Source organism: Balaenoptera ricei, chromosome 11 (assembly GCF_028023285.1).
Source record: "Balaenoptera ricei isolate mBalRic1 chromosome 11, mBalRic1.hap2, whole genome shotgun sequence".
Lineage (NCBI taxonomy): Eukaryota > Metazoa > Chordata > Mammalia > Artiodactyla > Balaenopteridae > Balaenoptera > Balaenoptera ricei.
In genome coordinates, this window is record NC_082649.1 from 3,072,040 (window position 1) to 3,090,737 (window position 18,698).

General features: G+C 41.1%; 1 protein-coding gene across 9 annotated transcripts in view; it reads left to right on the forward strand.

The window, feature by feature from the left end:
• The first annotated feature begins 1,190 nt into the window (after window positions 1–1,190).
• The window catches only part of PRPF4B (pre-mRNA processing factor 4B), a 42,446-nt gene continuing 24,938 nt past the window's right edge, over window positions 1,191–18,698 (forward strand). For all 9 annotated transcript variants that reach the window (XR_009505622.1, XR_009505624.1, XR_009505625.1 and 6 more), the window contains exons 1-3: window positions 1,191–1,388; window positions 9,930–11,129; window positions 13,846–14,022. Coding sequence is in view for 1 of the 9 variants with exons in the window: in XM_059937828.1 (XP_059793811.1) it covers window positions 1,252–1,388; window positions 9,930–11,129; window positions 13,846–14,022 (1,514 nt within the window). In the remaining 8 variants the exon portion in view is untranslated. The remainder of the gene's footprint in view (window positions 1,389–9,929; window positions 11,130–13,845; window positions 14,023–18,698) is intronic.

The following is an 18,698-nucleotide window of genomic DNA, read 5'->3' on the forward strand; positions in this document are numbered from 1 at the left end:
TGCCATATACAAAATACCTTTGAAAAGATATATAGGGATGAGAATCTAGAGGTAGGAACAATTAGTGGAACTCTGAAATCCCAACCTACACACTATTCGTACATAGATAAATATATGGTTGAAAATATAAACCATTCTTAACATATTTCTGAAAACTATTTCCTTTGAAAGAAGCCTTCTAAGTTATTATACCTGGATTTGATTATTAAGGAGAGAGAAATCCTTCATAAGGAAAACAATATAATTAAGGACCATATAAAGAAATGCAACAATGGGGGAGGGGAAACCCACAAAAAATCAATAAATATCCAGGGATTGATTTAGTGTTCCATGTTAATAAAGTCCATGAGGGGAAAACGCTTAACATTTTAACACGTTTGGGATTCCAGCCACCCAGGGACTTATTTTGTAAGAATATTTGTAACTCTTCCTCTCTGAAAATCAAGAGATATATACGAAGCTCAGATATTCCGAACTCAAATTTCTAGGTCAAACCCAAACTCAGTGGATTATAAGAATAAAAGTGATCATCACCCTGCTTTCCGGTTCCAGAGTATGGAGAAAGATATGTCTCTTTTGAGAGACAGAGAACGTAAAAACCTCCATGGTATTGAAAGCTCTCCAAGAGACAGTAAATGTTTTCTCATACAATGTTTCATTTAATCTCGTTATCGTAGATTCCATTATTATAGAAAAACAAAGTCACAAAGTTATTCGGACCAATTACAGAACCAGCGAAACTAAACAGGAGTAACGGATTCCTGAATCGTTACCCCCGTACTTAGCAACAGCTGAAACAAAGTTCAAAAGTTTCAAAGAAATGTATCAATAAAAATAGTTCCCTATGTTCTAGGTACAGCCCTACGTTTCCAGTACTCTTGCCTTTCTACAAACTTTCCCTTAATGCCGTTTCACATTGACTTATCTAGACAGTAAAAAGGCATTTAAAAGCAAAGTCATCTTGTTTGCCCCAGTTTGAGAATTTTAACCCAACTGTGGGCCCCGCAATGAAACCAGCTCTCGGAACCGCGCCCGCAAGGCAGACACCCCCTTTCTCCACCGGGGTCCTGGAACGTAACGTCGGTTCTAACCCAATCAACGCGCGCCCTTAAAGCCCCAGCCCTCGCTGCCGCAGACCCGCCCCGTCGCGGAAGTGCGTCATGACGCTCGTGCGCCCTGTCCCCGGATGCAATTTTATATCCGGATTCTCCGAGCAATTCTGAGCTCCACGGTTCCCGACGCTGTCGGCACATGCGCGACGGCCCTGCTCCTTCTTCCTCCTCCTCCAGTGGCTTCCACCGTCCGGGCGGCCACCGCCACCGCCGCCCAGGAGTCAGGAAGTTCAAGATGGCCGCCGCGGAGGCTCAGTCGCTGCGGGAACAGCCAGAGTAAGTAGTCTAGGAGCGCGGAAGGCCGGCGCCCGGGGCTGGCCGAGGGGGAGCGGGCGGAGAGCTGCCCGGGCGGCGGGCGGGAAAGTTCGGGCCCTGGGGCCGCGGCCAAACTTTGCCTCCCGCGCGGCGTCGTGGAGCGCGGGCGGGCGGCCTGCGCGCTCCGCTCGCCGGGAGGCCGCGGCTGCTGGGTCGAGGGCGGCCGGGCCTGCCGCGTCGTTGCCCCGGGAGGCGTGGGCGCGAGCGGCCTCTACAGGTCCCGAGCGCGCGGTTCCAGCGGGGGCGCGCCTGCCCGCCTGCCCTCCGCGGGGACGAGCGGGGCTCCCGGCGGCCTCGGTGCGGGCCCCCGAGCAGCAGGGCGGCGCGGGCGAGCCCTGAGACCTTCCCTCCGCAGGCGGTTCCCCTGGTGCTTTTGCTGCCCTTGTCAGCCTTAGGACCTGAAAGCAGGGAGGAGAAGGGGTGCCGGGGCCGTGCTCCTTGACCACCCCAGAGCTGCAGTTTGCGGCTGGCGGGGTGCTTCCTCCTGCCACCCTGTACTCTGTACTCTAGCATCCCCCCGATATCCCACCCCCCCTCATCCCCCCGTCGCCCCCCCCCCCCCAATTGCAGCAATTTGCCAACTTGCAAACTTGAGACAAAGTAGGATCAAGTCCTCGGTTTTGAGGCCTAGCATTTTTGGCCTGAGTTTATAGTGCTTCTTTGGGAGTACGAGTGGAAGAAGTGGAAATTGTTAGCTACTTCCAAACCCAAGCACTTCTTGTCTGTAATTAAGCTAGTATAAGGATCGATGCGGCCGAGCAAAAACAGACTTGTACATGCTGCAAGGGTAACCGTTGCTTAACTAAAAGCAGTATCTTGTTTTTCGTGTGTTCCTTAGGAAAACTCAAGAACCTAGAAGAGAATGGATTTTAAAATAGTATTCCTATAGCGACCTTTTTTTTGCATCCGCATTATCTGATTTTGTTTCTTGCTGTCTTTGGAAAGAGGTAGATACAATCTCCCAGCAACTTTGGACTGAGAGAGAGGAGAAATCTTTGCCACCAGCCGGCCCATCGCTTCATTGCTGTGCGTCCAGTTCTGGACTGCTCAGTCATTTGCTTTACTTAGGTAGACAGAGATATTTATGAAGTTTTTCATTAAAGACCTCTGAAAGCTGCTTTATTATCTTCATTTCAATTTGACTTAAAAGAGAGCAAATGGATTCCGAAGTTCTGGGTAGACTTTGCCTCTTTTTGTTTCTCCTCGAGTTCACAGTGAGGCTCAGTTCCAGTCTTCATGACAAGATGGTCCAAATCTTAGGCAACGCGGCTGATTTTTCTAGTAATCTGTGTAAAGTTCTGTAGTATTATGTCCATTTATTTGATTTCAGGGACAGTTCAGATTCCTTTTGAAGAGTGGCTCAGCCGTATTTATTTACATATTCAAATAACACTAGATTTAATAATAATATTTATTTTGGCCCCTGCAGTATGAATGACCCTGAGATAGTCTTTAATTCCACCTCCCCCCTCCTTGACACTTGTTTTGCATGGAATGTGTGGTCTGTATGTGTCCCTCTTTCACTTATTTGAAAATGTTTTGCCATAGAAAATGACAGTTTGCTAAGAAAGCAGGTACCATGTTGGCTGCCCGCAGTGAATGCTGGAATGTAGTGTCTGAATAGTTTTTTTGAGGACACACTGAGGAGTTCACAGTTACATGGAGTCTATTCCAAATGGAACATTTAGAAAAGGTAAACGTATAAAATAGTTTTAAGCTCCCTGAAGGCTTTTTAGTGGCTTTTACATTTGTCAGTCTCTTTAGCTCAGCCTTTTTCGATGGTTTTAAGCGTTTAAATTTTTATATGCGTTGACTTACTTGCACTTACCAAGACCAGGTACTGAACAAATATTACCTCATTCAGTCCTTCTAACAACCCAACGGGGGTGGATACTGTTATTTCCCACATTTTACAGATGAGGAAACGGAAGTACAGAGAAATTAAGTTAGCTTGCCCAAGGTCACACTAAGTGACAGATGCAGGATTGAAACCCAGGCAGTCTAGTTCTAGAGCCCTGCTCCTGACTTTTGTACTGTTTGGTCCCTCGCTATACAGTGTGGCTCCTTTTAAAAATAGCCTTTAGCATTTGAAATCATTTTTATTTACTTCCAGTGTCCTAGAAAGGTCCGTTTTCATGATATGACAGTTCTAACTCTTTGAAACTTAATATCCCACTTGGAAAAGATGGGGGGCGGGGCAAGGTTCGTTTTAAGACTAGTTGGTCTTTTGAATCCATTTTTATTTTTACATCTACATAGTCAGAGAAACAGGCTTAATTATTTTCTTTATAAAATGCAGTGACATTCATTTTGCTCCCCCTTGCCCCCAACTGCAAAGCATGAATTGAATGCTTCCCAATTAAGATGTTATTAAGAATACTCTTTGAAAAATATATGTGAAAGAGGAAGTTAAAATAACGCTAGAGGGCTTCCCCGGTGGCGCAGTGGTTGAGAATCTGCCTACCAATGCAGGGGACACAGGTTCGAGCCCTGGTCTGGGAGGATCCCACATGCTGCGGAGCAACTAGGCCCGTGAGCCACAATTACTGAGCCTGCGTGTCTGGAACCTGTGCTCCGCAACAAGAGAGGCCGCGATAGTGAGAGGCCCGCGCACCACGATGAAGTGTGGCCCCCACTTGCCGCAACTAGAGAAAGCCCTCGCATAGAAACGAAGACCCAACACAGCCATAAATAAATAAATAAACCCAAAGTTTAAATTAAAATTTAAAAAATAAAAAAATTTAAAAAAAAACACTAGAGGTTGGTAATTGGTCACTTTATTTTAAAGTTGTTACATGGCTGTTTTCATTGTGCCAGATGCCCCAAGACCCTGGGTTGTTTGAAGGGTGAAACTTGTACAATGTATTTAACCAAACACGTGAATGAATACTGTTTAACACTTCCATACTGTCTGCACTTTGAATTCAGCTTTGTTTCCAAGTGAGATTTGAAGGATGTTACTCAGCTCTCAGTGAGTACTGGTTTATGACAAACCTGTTGTAGACCAGTTTAGTGTAGACACTAACTAGACCTGCTAGTTACTAGACCTAGTGTAGGTAACTAGACCTAGTGTAGACCTGCTAACTGTGTAGTGTTAGGCTGCAAAATGTAAACGTTAAAGTATAAATTTATGTATATGGGATTTATATACGTGTATTTATTGTTAATATGAACCATCCAAGAAGATGATCAGGTTTCTTTACAAGAAACCTTTTCCTAAAGCTTTAGAGGAAAGTTGTTGCTAATGAACCTAAATTAACTGATCTAGCACAAGCTCGTGCATTGATACGTTACGAGTGTCACTTGCTCGTTGAGTTCAAGTTTCCCTGATTTACCTAGTCAGACTTAACTCGTTATTTTCTTTGAAATTTGCCTTGAGAGATCAATGGAAGAGGCTGAAGGTCTGCTCTCTGCCTAACCCCAGTGTAGGAGGACTCCGGGGTTAGTTATTAAGGTTAACCTGGCTGGCCCTAAGGCGCTGGTAGCGTTTCATTAGTAGCCTAGTCATTATTTCTTGAATTAACATTCATTAAGTTACAAGGAAAACTGGGGTCACTCATGGGAATGACTGTTTAGTAACATTGGGTACCGTGAGGTCAGTCCTGGTTCTCAGAAGCTTTTGGAGCTAGATTTTCTTTTGAAGGAAATTACTTCCTGTGTGGGTAAACTCTTAAGAATTTTGATTTGAAACTCCTTGGAAGACTTGTAAATTATAGGAAGCATTGGAAAAGGGTTAAAAGAGCAGATTTTTCTGCGGGAGGTGATTAAATTTAAATCGTTTGAGGGTATTGCCGTCAAGAAATAGGCGTGTGCGCCGTATGGGGCACTGGGGGTGTTAGTGAGCGAAAACAGTGTTCACCGTCCAGAGCTGCGAGCGCGCGTGCAGACAGTGTAAACCAGCTGTAGTCCGTGACACACTTTCTGTGTGTTACTCTATGTAGATCGTTTCTTTGACACGGCAAATACTTACTGAGTACCTGCTCTAGCTTAGATCATCTTATGGGCCTCAGGGATAGAGCAGCCAGCTAGACAGATTCAGATCCTGCTCTCATAGGGCTTGTGTTACAATAGGGAGAGACGAATAAGAATTCTATGAAGTGGAGGGCAGTTAAGCAGAGAAAGCGAATCTGTGCGCGCTAGGGTGGGGTAGCAGTTAAAAGGAACTGGCCCGGAGACCTGGCTGAGGAAGTGTGATTTGAGCAAAGGCCTGAGGTGGGCGAGGGGGCAGCAGCGCTGTGTCTGGGGGAGGCGTGCCAGGCCCTTTGGTGGGAGAGCACCTGCTGTAGGAAGAGAGCAGTGAGGGTGGGAGGGAACGAGGGGTTCAGGGTGGTGGACGGGTTGGGCTGATAGTATAGGACTCATACAGAGTTTAAGTTTTTGCTCTGAATAAAGTAGGAAACAGTAGTCAGTTTTCACTCAGAGTGGCGACATGACCTGACATTTTAAAAGCATCTTCGAGCAACTGCAAGAGCTCTGACTTTGAATGTAATACCAGCCTTCTCACCAGCTTGAGATACACATGCCCTTAGGCGAGTCCCGTCCACCTCCTTGAATGTGAAGTCTCATCTGTCCTGGGGACATAGGCAGAGGCAGTACTTCTTGAGCACTTTGTGTGACAGTTTTATATGTATGAACTCATTGCTGCGACAAACCTGTGATTTGCCAGTACTGTTATGTCCCCCGTTTTTACAGTGGAGGAAACTGAGGCACAGGGGAGTAGCTTGTCTAAGGTCACACTAGAGGTGTCCCATTGCAGGCAGCATTGGAACAAGGCCATTTGACTCGAGGATCCTTGCTCCCGCCAGGATTCCTTAAAATAACATTCTTAGTGTCCGTCTGCAGCCCCACAGTGCCCACAGTGGGGAGCAGATTTACCCCGTGTCTGAACAATAAGAACAACTTACTTCTGGGGCCCTACGGTTGTGCTAGGCCTCGCTACCCTTGATGTCTGTTAGCCAGCACTGTGCCGTCCTTACCGCTGCCTTGAGGTGGGTGCGGCTCTTTTCTCCATCAAGCTTAAGCTCACCTAAGGCCACACAACTGGTAAGTAGTGAGACCAGGAACTGAGCCCAGGTAGTCTGGCTCTGGAGACTTTACCACCCAACTATCCTTTTTCTTGAGGATACTTAGAGGATCTTCAGATGGTCTGTTTGTTTTTTTGCCACACTGTGCAGCTTGTGGGATTTTAGGTCCCCAACCAGGGATTGAACCCAGGCCCTTGGCAGTGAGAGCGTGGAGTGCTAACCACTGGACCACCAGGGAATTCCCTAGATCAGGGGTCCCCAACTTCCCGGCCGCGGACCGTTACTGGTGCGCCGGTGCGTGGCCTGGTAGGAACCGGGCCGCACGGCAGGAGGTGAGCGGCGGGCGAGCGAGCGAAGCTTCACCTGCAGCTCCCCATCGCTCGCGTTACCACCTGGACCATCTCCCCCGCTGCCCCGTCCGTGGAAAAACTCTTCCGTGAAACCGGTCGCTGGTGCCAAAGAAGGTTGGGGATCGCTGCCCTACGTTATTTGAGTTTTAGCTTATTGACTAGAATTTTGTACTTTGGACACTTAGGTTTTATATACCTGAAAACCCTTCCCGACCTTAAAAAGGTTCTCCGTACCTACTTCTGTATCTTGAACTAGCCTAGTTCTCTTTTTCTCAAGCTTTTCTCCCTGTAACTCAAGGTTCAGAAAAATCGACACGTAGCTCACCTTCTGGACTGTGGGCTGGGAGACTGTAGGGAAGGGAGGTGGTTACCTGTATGAGATTGTAGCCTATACAAGGATCAAAGTTGAAATGTCTTTGTATCTTCACCCTAAATCTGTGATTTTCCCCCCTCCTTGATAAAGCCATGTTGGTTTTTTCTTTTTTAAACACAAAAATTACACTTTCCTTTTCCAAGTCTCTGAGAAAATTTGATGATCCTAGAACACTACTTCATCTGTCCTGTGTCTTCTTATACCCTGTTTGAGAAAAGTGAGGCCAAACTAAAACCTGACTCAGCTGAAGACTCGGCTTCCTCTGCAGCACTGTTTAATACTTGCTCCTTTCCCACAGTGCATAGTGCCAGAAATGGACATTGGCAGTCTGGCGCCCCACATTCAAAGTTCTTGCCATGTGGTAGTTGTGTGTTCTCCATATTCTCCACACCCGCTCATTGTTGTGAGCTGGTAACTTCACAAGCACACTCCCGCTGTGTTGTGCTGCTTGCCCCGCCCCTCCCCTCCCCTCCCCTCCCCTCATCCCCCAAGTGTACTGAAGACGGAGACCTGCTGGAGGACCATAACAGCAGCATCACTGCAGACCATCCGTCCAGTAGCTTAACCTTGCAGTTCCTGAGCCTCTGACTGTCTCAACCGTGTGCTCCCAGAATCCCATGCTATATCTTTTCATCTCCTGGAGTTGGTCTGCTTGAGATCTTAACCTCCGTTAGAGCAGTCTCTTCCACAAGTTTGACGCCCTGGTAACATTGATCTTTTTTCCTATGTCTAAAGTACCCCTTAACCCTTCTGGTTAATTTCTTACTCATTCTTTAGCACAGTGTTACTCATCCTATTTTTTAATCCAAGTACCTTGTCGCTAAATTTCTCTCCCCCCAAAGTCCCTGCTGAACAGAAGCTTGGGTTTTTCTGTGATCTGCAAGATACCTTCCTTGACTGTTTCAAATTGATTTAAAGTGATCCTTCAGTGTTCCCATAATGCCCTTACTCGGGTCTTTATCATTGCAGTTCTCCAGTGTTTCATGTGACTTTCTTTTCCACCAGAAATTTCCTTGAGAGAGGCAAATATTGGTCTTGTACATTTTTATTTTCCTGTTATCTGACAATGCCTACATTACGTGTAGGTGATTTTCTTTTAAATGTTGAGATTGAATAGACTCATTAATTTTTAACTTGCAAGGAGCTATTTGTAGTATATGGTACAAATACTAAGCTTACTAAAAGTACGGGAGTATGTAATTCGGAGGACTTGAACAAAATAATCCATGTCTTCTTCCAAAAATAGTGTGATGACCTGAATCTAGATAATTTAAAGTCTGGCTTTGGTCTCAAACTCTAGGACATGATGGTTTAGTATGAAGTGATTTTAATGGGGAAAGTTAAGTAATGCTGGTGCAGCCTGTGTTTAACCTAGGATTACTGAAGAGCAAGGATTTAGCAAAATAATTTGGAATCATAAACTCTAACTCAGTCCAAACATTTAAGCACAGAAGCCACCCACCTTAGACTAAATAGCCTGCTGAGCAAATGCTTGGCTGAACCATATGAAATTGCTGAGATAGACTGTTGCTGGCGTGTTGAAGACTCTGCCGTGTTGAAGACTAATGCAGCAGAGGCCCCCTTGTGCGAGGAGGGCACGTCTCAGCACCCCCAATGGAGGCCTAAAACCAGGGATGGTACCCGGCCTGAACGTACTGCTTTTTCCTGTGTGTACATACTTATGATAAAGTTTAATTCAAAAATAAATTAGGCACAGTAAGCGAGTAACAACAGTAACCGATAATAAATAGAATAATTGTAACAATGTACTGTCATAAAAGTTACATTTATGTGGTTTTTCTCTCTCAGCATATCATGCTGTACTCTCCCTTCTTGTGATGATGTGAGATGATAAAATGTCTGTGTGATGAGATGAAGTGAGGTGAACGACCTAGGCATTGTGACATAGCGTTAGGCTACTAGTGACCTTCTGACCATATGTCAGAAGGAAGATCGTCTGCTTCCTGTCATCCTGGATTCTCAGCCGTGATGATGTGGATGGTTGGAGGTCAGGAGCAGACGATGTCCGTGATGGGGGAACCCAGGCAGGATGGCGCAAAGATTTCATCGTGCTACTCAGAACAGAGCAGGGGTACTGCTGTACCACATGGTTGCGAAGTGGCCACTTATAGGCCTAGAGCCTAGAGTCCTAACTCCTGTCAGTTCACTTTGAAGTTTTTAACCCTCGGGATGTGTTGACAATATCAACATCAGCCATCAGCCGCCTGTGCACATTGAAGGGACTGCTGCTTTTGGGTGTAGCTCTGTATTGGCTCTAGAGATTTAAATATATATATATTTCTGAATCCAAGTGGAGAAGGAGATGAGTGTCCCAATATATGTCGTTATTAATGTTTTACGGAGGAAGAAAATGGGGGGGGGGGTCCTTTGGTGTTGAGTTGTGTGGGAAATGCTGGTTTAAAAACCAAATTACTTGAGTGACTTTAAGAAAGTCAGCATTAACAATTTGTTGCACCTGGTTTGGATTCCCTTATTCTATTAAGTATAATTATGTTAACCTCCCGCATTATGTATTTCCTGTAATACTTTTGGTATTTGAGTTCAACCGTTAGAAACAAATTAAAGTTAAATCACTGTTCAACTCAGTTCTTGCCGTATACCTTTGAAATAAAATATTTCAGTGATTAATTTCATGTATCTTATTGAGGTGTATTTTATCATTGCTATTATTTTGTTATGATTCTGAATGCTTGATAAATGATGTGACTTTTAAATGTGTTTGATACATTTATAGGATGGAAGATGCTGATAATTCTGAAAAGAGTGTAAATGAAGAAAATGGAGAGGTATCAGAAGACCAATCTCAAAATAAGCACAGTCGTCACAAAAAAAAGAAGCATAAACACAGAAGTAAACATAAGAAACATAAACATTCTTCAGAAGAAGACAAGGATAAAAAACATAAACATAAGCATAAACATAAGAAACACAAAAGAAAAGAGGTTATTGATGCTTCTGACAAAGAAGGTATGTCTCCAGCAAAAAGAACTAAACTTGATGATTTAGCTTTGCTGGAAGACTTGGAGAAACAGAGGGCCTTGATTAAAGCTGAACTTGATAATGAGTTAATGGAAGGAAAGGTCCAGTCTGGGATGGGGCTCATATTACAAGGTTATGAGTCTGGCTCTGAAGAAGAGGGGGAGATTCATGAAAAGGCACGAAATGGAAATAGGTCTAGTACTAGATCTTCAAGTACGAAGGGGAAACTTGAACTTATGGACAATAAAAATAGTACAAAAAAACGAAGTAAAAGCAGATCCAAAGAACGGACTAGACATAGGTCTGATAAAAAGAAAAGTAAGGGAGGTGTTGAAATAGTTAAAGAGAAGGCAACGAGGAGCAAGTCAAAGGAGAGGAAAAAGTCCAAAAGTCCCTCCAAAAGAAGTAAGTCTCAAGATCAAGCAAGAAAGTCAAAGTCTCCTACCCTTAGAAGGCGGTCTCAAGAGAAAATTGGGAAGGCCAGATCTCCTGCTGATGACAAGGTTAAAATTGAAGATAAAAGTAAGTCAAAAGACAGGAAAAAATCCCCAATCATAAATGAAAGTAGAAGTCGCGATCGAGGCAAAAAATCTAGATCCCCAATTGACTTGAGAGGTAAATCCAAAGACAGGAGGTCACGGTCCAAAGAGAGGAAATCGAAACGGTCTGAAACTGATAAAGAGAAGAAGCCAATTAAATCTCCCTCTAAAGATGCTTCCTCTGGGAAAGAAAATAGGTCACCCAGTAGAAGACCTGGTCGTAGTCCCAAAAGAAGAAGTTTGTCTCCGAAACAACGTGATAAGTCAAGAAGAAGTCGATCTCCACTCTTAAATGATAGAAGGTCTAAGCAAAGCAAGTCACCTTCTCGAACTCTGTCTCCTGGTAGGAGAGCCAAGAGCCGATCCTTGGAAAGAAAACGCAGGGAGCCTGAACGGAGACGCCTTTCTTCGCCAAGGTAACTTGACTGCAAAGCTGTAGTGCTGCAGATTTCAGAGGAGAAACTAGAACTTGTGGACAATAAAAATGAGATGGTAATGAGTTTTATAGTGTTACTTATAATCCTGTCCACTAACTATATTAATGTTTGCACTTTTGTCAGTGAGTCTCTTGACTCTAGGTGATTTTTAAATATTGAACTTATTGACATTTTTAAAGCTCTTAATTTAGTATCTAATGTGCGGAATCACTCCTTTAAATCCAAGTAATTTGGCTGATAAGTCTCCGTATGCCCATTTTACGGGAAAGGAGATTGTATAGTTTCCAGAGTAGGGATTGTTCTTTGAACAGTATGGGCTGAAATTTTTAAAAATGGAGGTATCAGTTTAAGGATTGTGATCTGTCCATTCTTTTGAATTGGCATGATTTTGAATTCTGACAATATGATTGGAACTACAGTTGTCTTTTTTGGTCCCCAAAATATAATTAAATTAAAAGTGGAATTTTTTTTCTGTTACTAATTCATATACTTGTAATCTCATTGAAAAAAAAAATACCTCTTAAGTTTAGGAAGAATAGTGTAAGAAGTGATTTTATTTTTTATCAATAATAATGAAAATATTTCATATACATTTGGTCCATCAATTTTTTTCTCTTAAGTTCTCATGATTGTCTCTCATGAAGTGGAGTGATCCTCATACTTAATTTTTTTTTTGTCATCATTTTTTTTCACATCTTTATTGGAGTATAGCTGCTTTACAATGTTGTGTTAGTTTCTGCTGTACAACAAATTGAATCAACTCTATGTAAACATATATCCCCATAATGCCCTCCCTCTTGCGTCTCCCTCCCATCTTCCCTATCCCACCACTCTAGGTGGTCACAAAGCACCGAGCTGATCTCTCTGTGCTATGCGGCTGCTTCCCACTAGCTAGCTATTTTACTTTGGTAGCGTATATATGTCCATGCCACTCTCTCACTTCGTCCCAGCTTACCCTTCCCCCTCCCTGTGTCCTCAAGTCTGTTCTCCACATCTTCGTCTTTATTCCTGCCCTGCCACTAGGTTCATCAGTACCGCTCTTTTAGTTTCCATATATATTTGTTAGCATACGGTATTTGTTTTTCTTTTTTTGACTTAATACAGAGTGAAGTAAGTCATACTTAATTTATAAATGAGAAAGTAGATTGAGAGGTTATCTGACTTACCTAGGGTCATAGAACTGATGAGTAAAGGCACAGAAGGGATTTTGGCGGGGAGAGGAGGGTGTTGTTTAGATTAGTCCAAAAGCTACTTTAGAAACTGATTTTTTAATGTCTTTATATTCAGTAATTAGACGTGCGAAATTACCAACCAAGTTTCCCTTAAAAGAATGTCGGCTTATACCATGCAAAGATATTCTGAATTCCTAGCCATCTACTGTTGCATGTTAATGTTTTCTGTGTATGGGTATAAATCTGAACTGGCCTTGAAGTTTAAATAAATCATCCTGTGTTTTGAGAAGCTTCAAGAATGCTGTTTTCAAAGTGCTGTATCTTAAGAGATCCTGTTGACTCTTTACTTCTAAGCAGTGTAATGAAACGGCTCTGCCTGCAGCTCTGTGGAGACAGTGTTGCTGGTGTTATCTGACGTCGTTCTTAAGGTCCTGTTCTCTTTCAGTTGCTTTCAGTTTGAAAAGGAAATTCTGAGGAGTTTATCAAGGACTAGAGTTGAATATTTGAAACAAATTTTTATTTTTAGTTGCAGAAGAGATACATGCTAATTAAAGAGAAATTTAAATCATGCTGGAAGCCTGTAAATTCACTTTTTCCATCCCTCCTCTGCTGCCACTCCAAAGAAAACTGTCTCTTTCTCTAGCCCCTTGACTATGCACATACGATTGTATGTATGCGGTTTTTCTTAAGAATAGGATTCATACTATTTATGTTAACAGTGATTTTCTTTTTTCATGAAACACTTCTGTGACAATACATAAGGATCATTTTTAATTCTTCATATATCAATAATAGCAACATGATATTTCACAGTGTAGATGTACCATAATATATTTAACCATTCCCTTGTTGAAACTGATGAAAGTTGAGGTTGGTTCCAGTTTTTCATGATTGTTTGCAAAGACATCCATTGGTTCTGTGTAAAGTTTCTTTTAGAATAGATTCATGGAAGTGGAATTGCAGTCTGAGATTATGTACATTTACATTTTAGAAAGTTAACTGCCACATTTCCTTCCAGATAAGTTATACCAATATTTACTTCCATGACTAGGTGGACTGTCCTTTTCCCTAAACTCTTACCTGTATTTCCTCTTCTGAGGTTAATGTTGATTGTAAGGGGGATTTATTCTTAATTGATACATTAAAAATAAGGCTCTTAATTGCAAAGATGTCAAAAGTTTAGAAAGAAAACAGTCTTCAAACCAAGGGAATGGAATATTATTACTTACTTGGGCAAGTTTTATTTGTTTATCTGAAATTAAAATCAGTAGCTTTAACAATATGAATAATCTTTAATAATTCTTCAAATTGTGAGACCAGAGGAAATAGACCTTCTATTGTGTGTCTACTATAACACCAGATGTCACTGTGATCATCTGAATTTTTGTTAAAAAACATATTAATCTGTGTTTACTAACTTTAGGTTAATGTGCCCTTTCTTAAAGTGTTCTTTACATGTAGAAGAAATTCATTTATTCTAATTTGATTTATTCTTCTTTGAACTTGTATTTGGTCCCCTTAAGAACACGACCTCGAGATGACATCCTCAGTAGGCGGGAAAGGTCAAAAGATGCCAGCCCAATCAGTAGGTGGTCTCCAGCCCGAAGAAGAGCCAGTAGATCTCCTGTTAGGAGGAGGTCCCGCTCCCCCCTCAGACGGAGCCGATCTCCCAGAAGAAGAAGCCGGTCTCCTCGGAGAAGGTAAAGATACCCGTTTGATCCATCAAACTCTGACTGTTTTTGAAGCTCAGTTGGTAGGTTTTCTTAACGAACAGTTTTCTCTGAAAAATTGTAGCTGTGACGCCATATAGTTTCCTGTTACCAACATGTGATATTTCACACACACTGATTTTTCTTTAATAGAGTTTTCCTTCAAATTTATATAAATCCGTGTTCATTAAAAACACAAATCTTTTTTTTTTTTAAGTAGGACATTTTTTTCCCTCTGTTTTAAAGAGAGATAAATACTAAATGAGCTAGGCTTATGATTTTTCTTTTAATTAGCAGGCTAGATCACAGAGTAATAAATAAGTATCCTGTCATTTCATAGTTGCAGCTCTGTATTGATTTTTCTGTGAACTTGTATTTGGTCCTCTAAAGAACACAACTTGGAGATGATGTCCTCAGTAGACGTGAAAGACTGTTTGGGTGAAGATCTCTTTTAACTCACAGCAGTAGAAACCAGTCTTTATGTATGTATCTTTGAATGTTTTTGTATACTAGATTCTCAGAAGTGGAAATGCCTTGACAGTGTGTTTGTCTAAATTTTTTTAAGTTACTGCCATATGTATTGGTTTCATTAGTTTTTTTAATACTGTTCCTCACACGTTTCTGTTCTGCCCAGTTTCATCACATTTCTTGCAGATGGACATGGTCGAGGTTAATGTAATCATTGTGATCGTATACATACCGTTCATTCCAGAGCGAGCAGTCGGTGGGAGAGGGGAAGAGAGGACTCTCATGCTCCCAGCCTTCTGGCTCCAAGCTGACGGTAGTTTGCGTAGGATTTGCTTCCCTTTTCCAGAGTCCCTTGTTCTTCTCTTACGTTGTGATTCCGTTTCCTGTATCCAGTTTCGTGCTTTACCTCCTTGTTTGCTAATGCATTTCCAATAGCTTTTTGAGGAAAGTGAACAGAAAGGACAATCTTGGGGACCTGTGTCTCTAAAAAATGCCTGTTATTCTCATTGCTGATTTATCAAGGAATAGAATTCTAGTTTGAGATCATTTTCTTAAGAATTTTTAAATTGTTATTCCACTGATTTCTAGCTTCCCTTATTGCTATTCAGAAGTCCTCCTCTGATAAGTGGGCGTTTCTTTATAGGACTTGCTTTTTTCTCTCTCTTTTTATAAGAAATGTCCTGTGTTCCAAAATTTCACTGTAATAATGCCTTGATGAGCAGCTCCTTCTTTCCATTTATTTTGCTGGGCACTAGATAGGCCCTTTAAAGCAGGAAGATTATGGCTGCCTGTACCGGGAAATTTTCTCATGTTTTTGTTTGCTTTCTCCCCCATTATTTTCTGGGTTTTTTCCAATTAGACCTTATAAACTGTTACACTGACTTCCCCCTCTCATCTTTTTTTTTTTTTTTTAATTTAATTTTATTTTATTTTTATACAGCAGGTTCTTATGTTATTCCCAAACTCCACCACCACCGCCCCCCGTCGCTTTCCCCCCTTGATGTCCATACGTTTGTTCTCTACATCTGTGTCTCTGTTTCTGCCCTGCAAACCAGTTCATCTGTATTGTTTTTCTAGGTTCCACATAATATATGTTAATATACGATATTTGTTTTTCTCTTTCTGACTTACTTCACTCTGTATGACAGTCTCTAGATCCATCCACGTCTCTACAAATGACCCAATTTAGTTCTTTTTTATGGCTGAGTAATATTCCGTTGTATATATGTACCACATCTTCTTTATCCATTTGTCTGTCGATTGGACATTTAGGTTGCTTCCATGACCTGGCTATTGTAAGTACTGCTGCAGTGAACATTGGGGTTCATGTGTCTTTTTGAATTATGGTTTTCTTGGGTATATGCCCAGTAGTGGGATTGCTGGGCCATATGGTAATTCTATTTTTAGTTTTTTAAGGAACCTCCATACTGTTCTCCATAGTGACTGTATCAATTTACATTCCCACCAACAGTGCAAGAGGGTTCTCTTTTCTCCACACCCTCTCCAGCATTTGTTGTTTGTAGATTTTCTGATGATGCCCATTCTAACTGGTGTGAGGTGATACCTTATTGTAGTTTTGATTTGCATTTCTCTAATAATTAGTGATGTTGAGCAGCTTTTCATGTGCTTCTTGGCCATCTGTATGTCTTCTTTGGAGAAATGTCTATTTAGGTCTTCTGCCCATTTTTGGATTGGGTTGTTTGTTTTTTTAATATTGAGCTGCATGAGCTTTTTATATATTTTGGAGATTAATCCTTTGTTGATTAGTTTGCAAATATTTTCTCCCATTCTGAGGGTTGTATTTTCGTTTTGCTTGTGGTTTCCTTTGCTGTGCAAAAGCTTTTAAGTTTCATTAGGTCCCATTTGTTTATTTTTGTTTTTATTCCCATTACTCTAGGAGGTGGATCAAAAAAGATCTTGCTGTGATTTATGTCAGAGAGTGTTATTCCTATGTTTTCCTCTAAGAGTTTTATAGTGTCTGGGCCTACATTTAGGTCTCTAATCCATTTTGAGTTTATTTTTGTGTATGGTGTTAGGGAGTGTTCTGCTTTCATTCTTTTACATGTAGCTGTCCAGTTTTCCCAGCACCACTTATTGAAGAGACTGTCTTTTCTCCATTGTATATCCTTGCCTCCTTTGCCATTGATTAGTTCACCATAGGTATGTCGGTTTATCTCTGGGCTTTCTATCCTGTTCCATTGATCTATATTTCTGTTTTGGTGCCAGTACCATATTGTCTTGATTACTGTAGCTTTGTAGTATAGTCTGATTCCTCCAGCTCCGTTTTTTTCCCTCAAGACTGCTTTGGCTATTTGGGGTCTTTTGTGTCTCCATACAAATTTTAAGATTTTTTGTTCTAGTTCTGTAAAAAGTGCCACTGGTAATTTGATAGGGATTGAATTGAATCTGTAGATTGCTTTGGGTAGTGTAGTCACTTTCACAATATTGATTCTTCCAGTCCAAGAACATGGTATATCTCTCCATCTGTTTGTGTCATCTTTGATTTCTTTCATCAGTGTCTTATAGTTTTCTGCGTACAGGTCTTTTATCTCCTTAGGTAGGTTTATTCCTAGATATTTTATTCTTTTTGTTGCAATGGTAAATGGGAGTGTTTCCATAATTTCTCTTTCAGATTTTTCATCATTAGTGTATAGGAATGCAGGAGATTTCTGTGCATTAATTTTGTATCCTGCAACTTTACCAAATTCATTGATTAGCTCTAGTAGTTTTCTGGTGGCATCTTTAGGATTATCTATGTATAGTATCATGTCATCTGCAGACAGTGACAATTTTACTTCTTCTTTTCCAATTTGTATTCCTTTTATTTCTTGTTGTTCTCTGATTGCCGTAGCTAGGACTTCCAAAACTATTATGTTGAATAATAGTGGCAAGAGTGGACATCCTTGTCTTGTTCCTGGTCTTAGAGGAAATGCTTTCAGTTTTTCACCATTGAGAATGATGTTTGCTGTGGGTTTCTTGTATATGGTCTTTATTATGTTGAGGTTGGTTCCCTCTTTGCCCACTTTCTGGAGAGTTTTTATCATAAATCGGTGTTGAATTTTGTCAAAAGCTTTTTCTGCATCTATTGAGATGATCATATGGTTTTTCTCCTTCAGTTTGTTAATATGGTGTATCACATTGATTGATTTGCGTATATTGAAGAATCCTTTCATCCCTGGGATAAATCCCACTTGATCATGGTGTATGATCCTTTTAATGTGTGGTTGGATTCTGTTTGCTAGTATTTTGTTGAGGATTTTTGCATCTGTATTCATCAGTAATATTGGACTGTAATTTTCTTTTTTTGTAGTATCTTTGTCTGGTTTTGGTATCAGGGTGATGGTGGCCTCATAGAATGAGTTTGGGAGTGTTCCTTCTTCTGCAATTTTTTGGAAGAGTTTGAGAAGGATGAGTGTTAGCTCTTCTCTAAATGTTTGATAGAATTCACCTGTGAAGCCATCTGGTCCTGGACTTTTGTTTGTTGGAAGATTTTTAATCACAGTTTCAATTTCATTATTTGTGATTGGTCTGTTCATATTTTCCATTTCTTCCTAGTTCAGTCTTAGAAGGTTATACCTTTTGAAGAATTTGTCCATTTCTTCCAGGTTGTCCATTTTATTGGCATAGAGTTGCTTGTAGTAGTCTCTTAGGATGCTTTGTATTTCTGTGGTGTCTGTTGTAACTTCTTTTTTATTTCTAATTTTATTGATTTGAGTCCTCTCTCTGTTTTTCTTGATGAGTCTGGCTTTGTTTATCTTCTCAAAGAACCAGCTTTTAGTTTTATTGATCTTTGCTATTGTTTTCTTTGTTTCTATTTCATTTATTTCTTATCTGATCTTTAGGATTTCTTTCCTTCTACTAACTTTGGGTTTTGTTTGTTCTTCTTTCTCTATAGTTTCTTTAGGTGTAAGGTTAGATTGTTTATTTGAGATTTTTCTTGTTTTTTGAGGTAGGCTTGTATTGCTATAAACTTCCCTCTTAGAACTGCTTTTGCTGTATCCCATAGATTTTGGATCATCATGTTTTCATTGTAATTAGTCTCCAGGTATTTTTTGATTTCCTCTTTGATTTCTTCAGTGATCTCTTAGTCATTTAGTAACGTATTGTTTAGCCTCCATGTGTTTGTGTTTTCTACGTTTTTTTCCCTGTAATTGATTTCTAATCTCATAGCATTGTGGTTGGAAAAGATGCTTGATGTG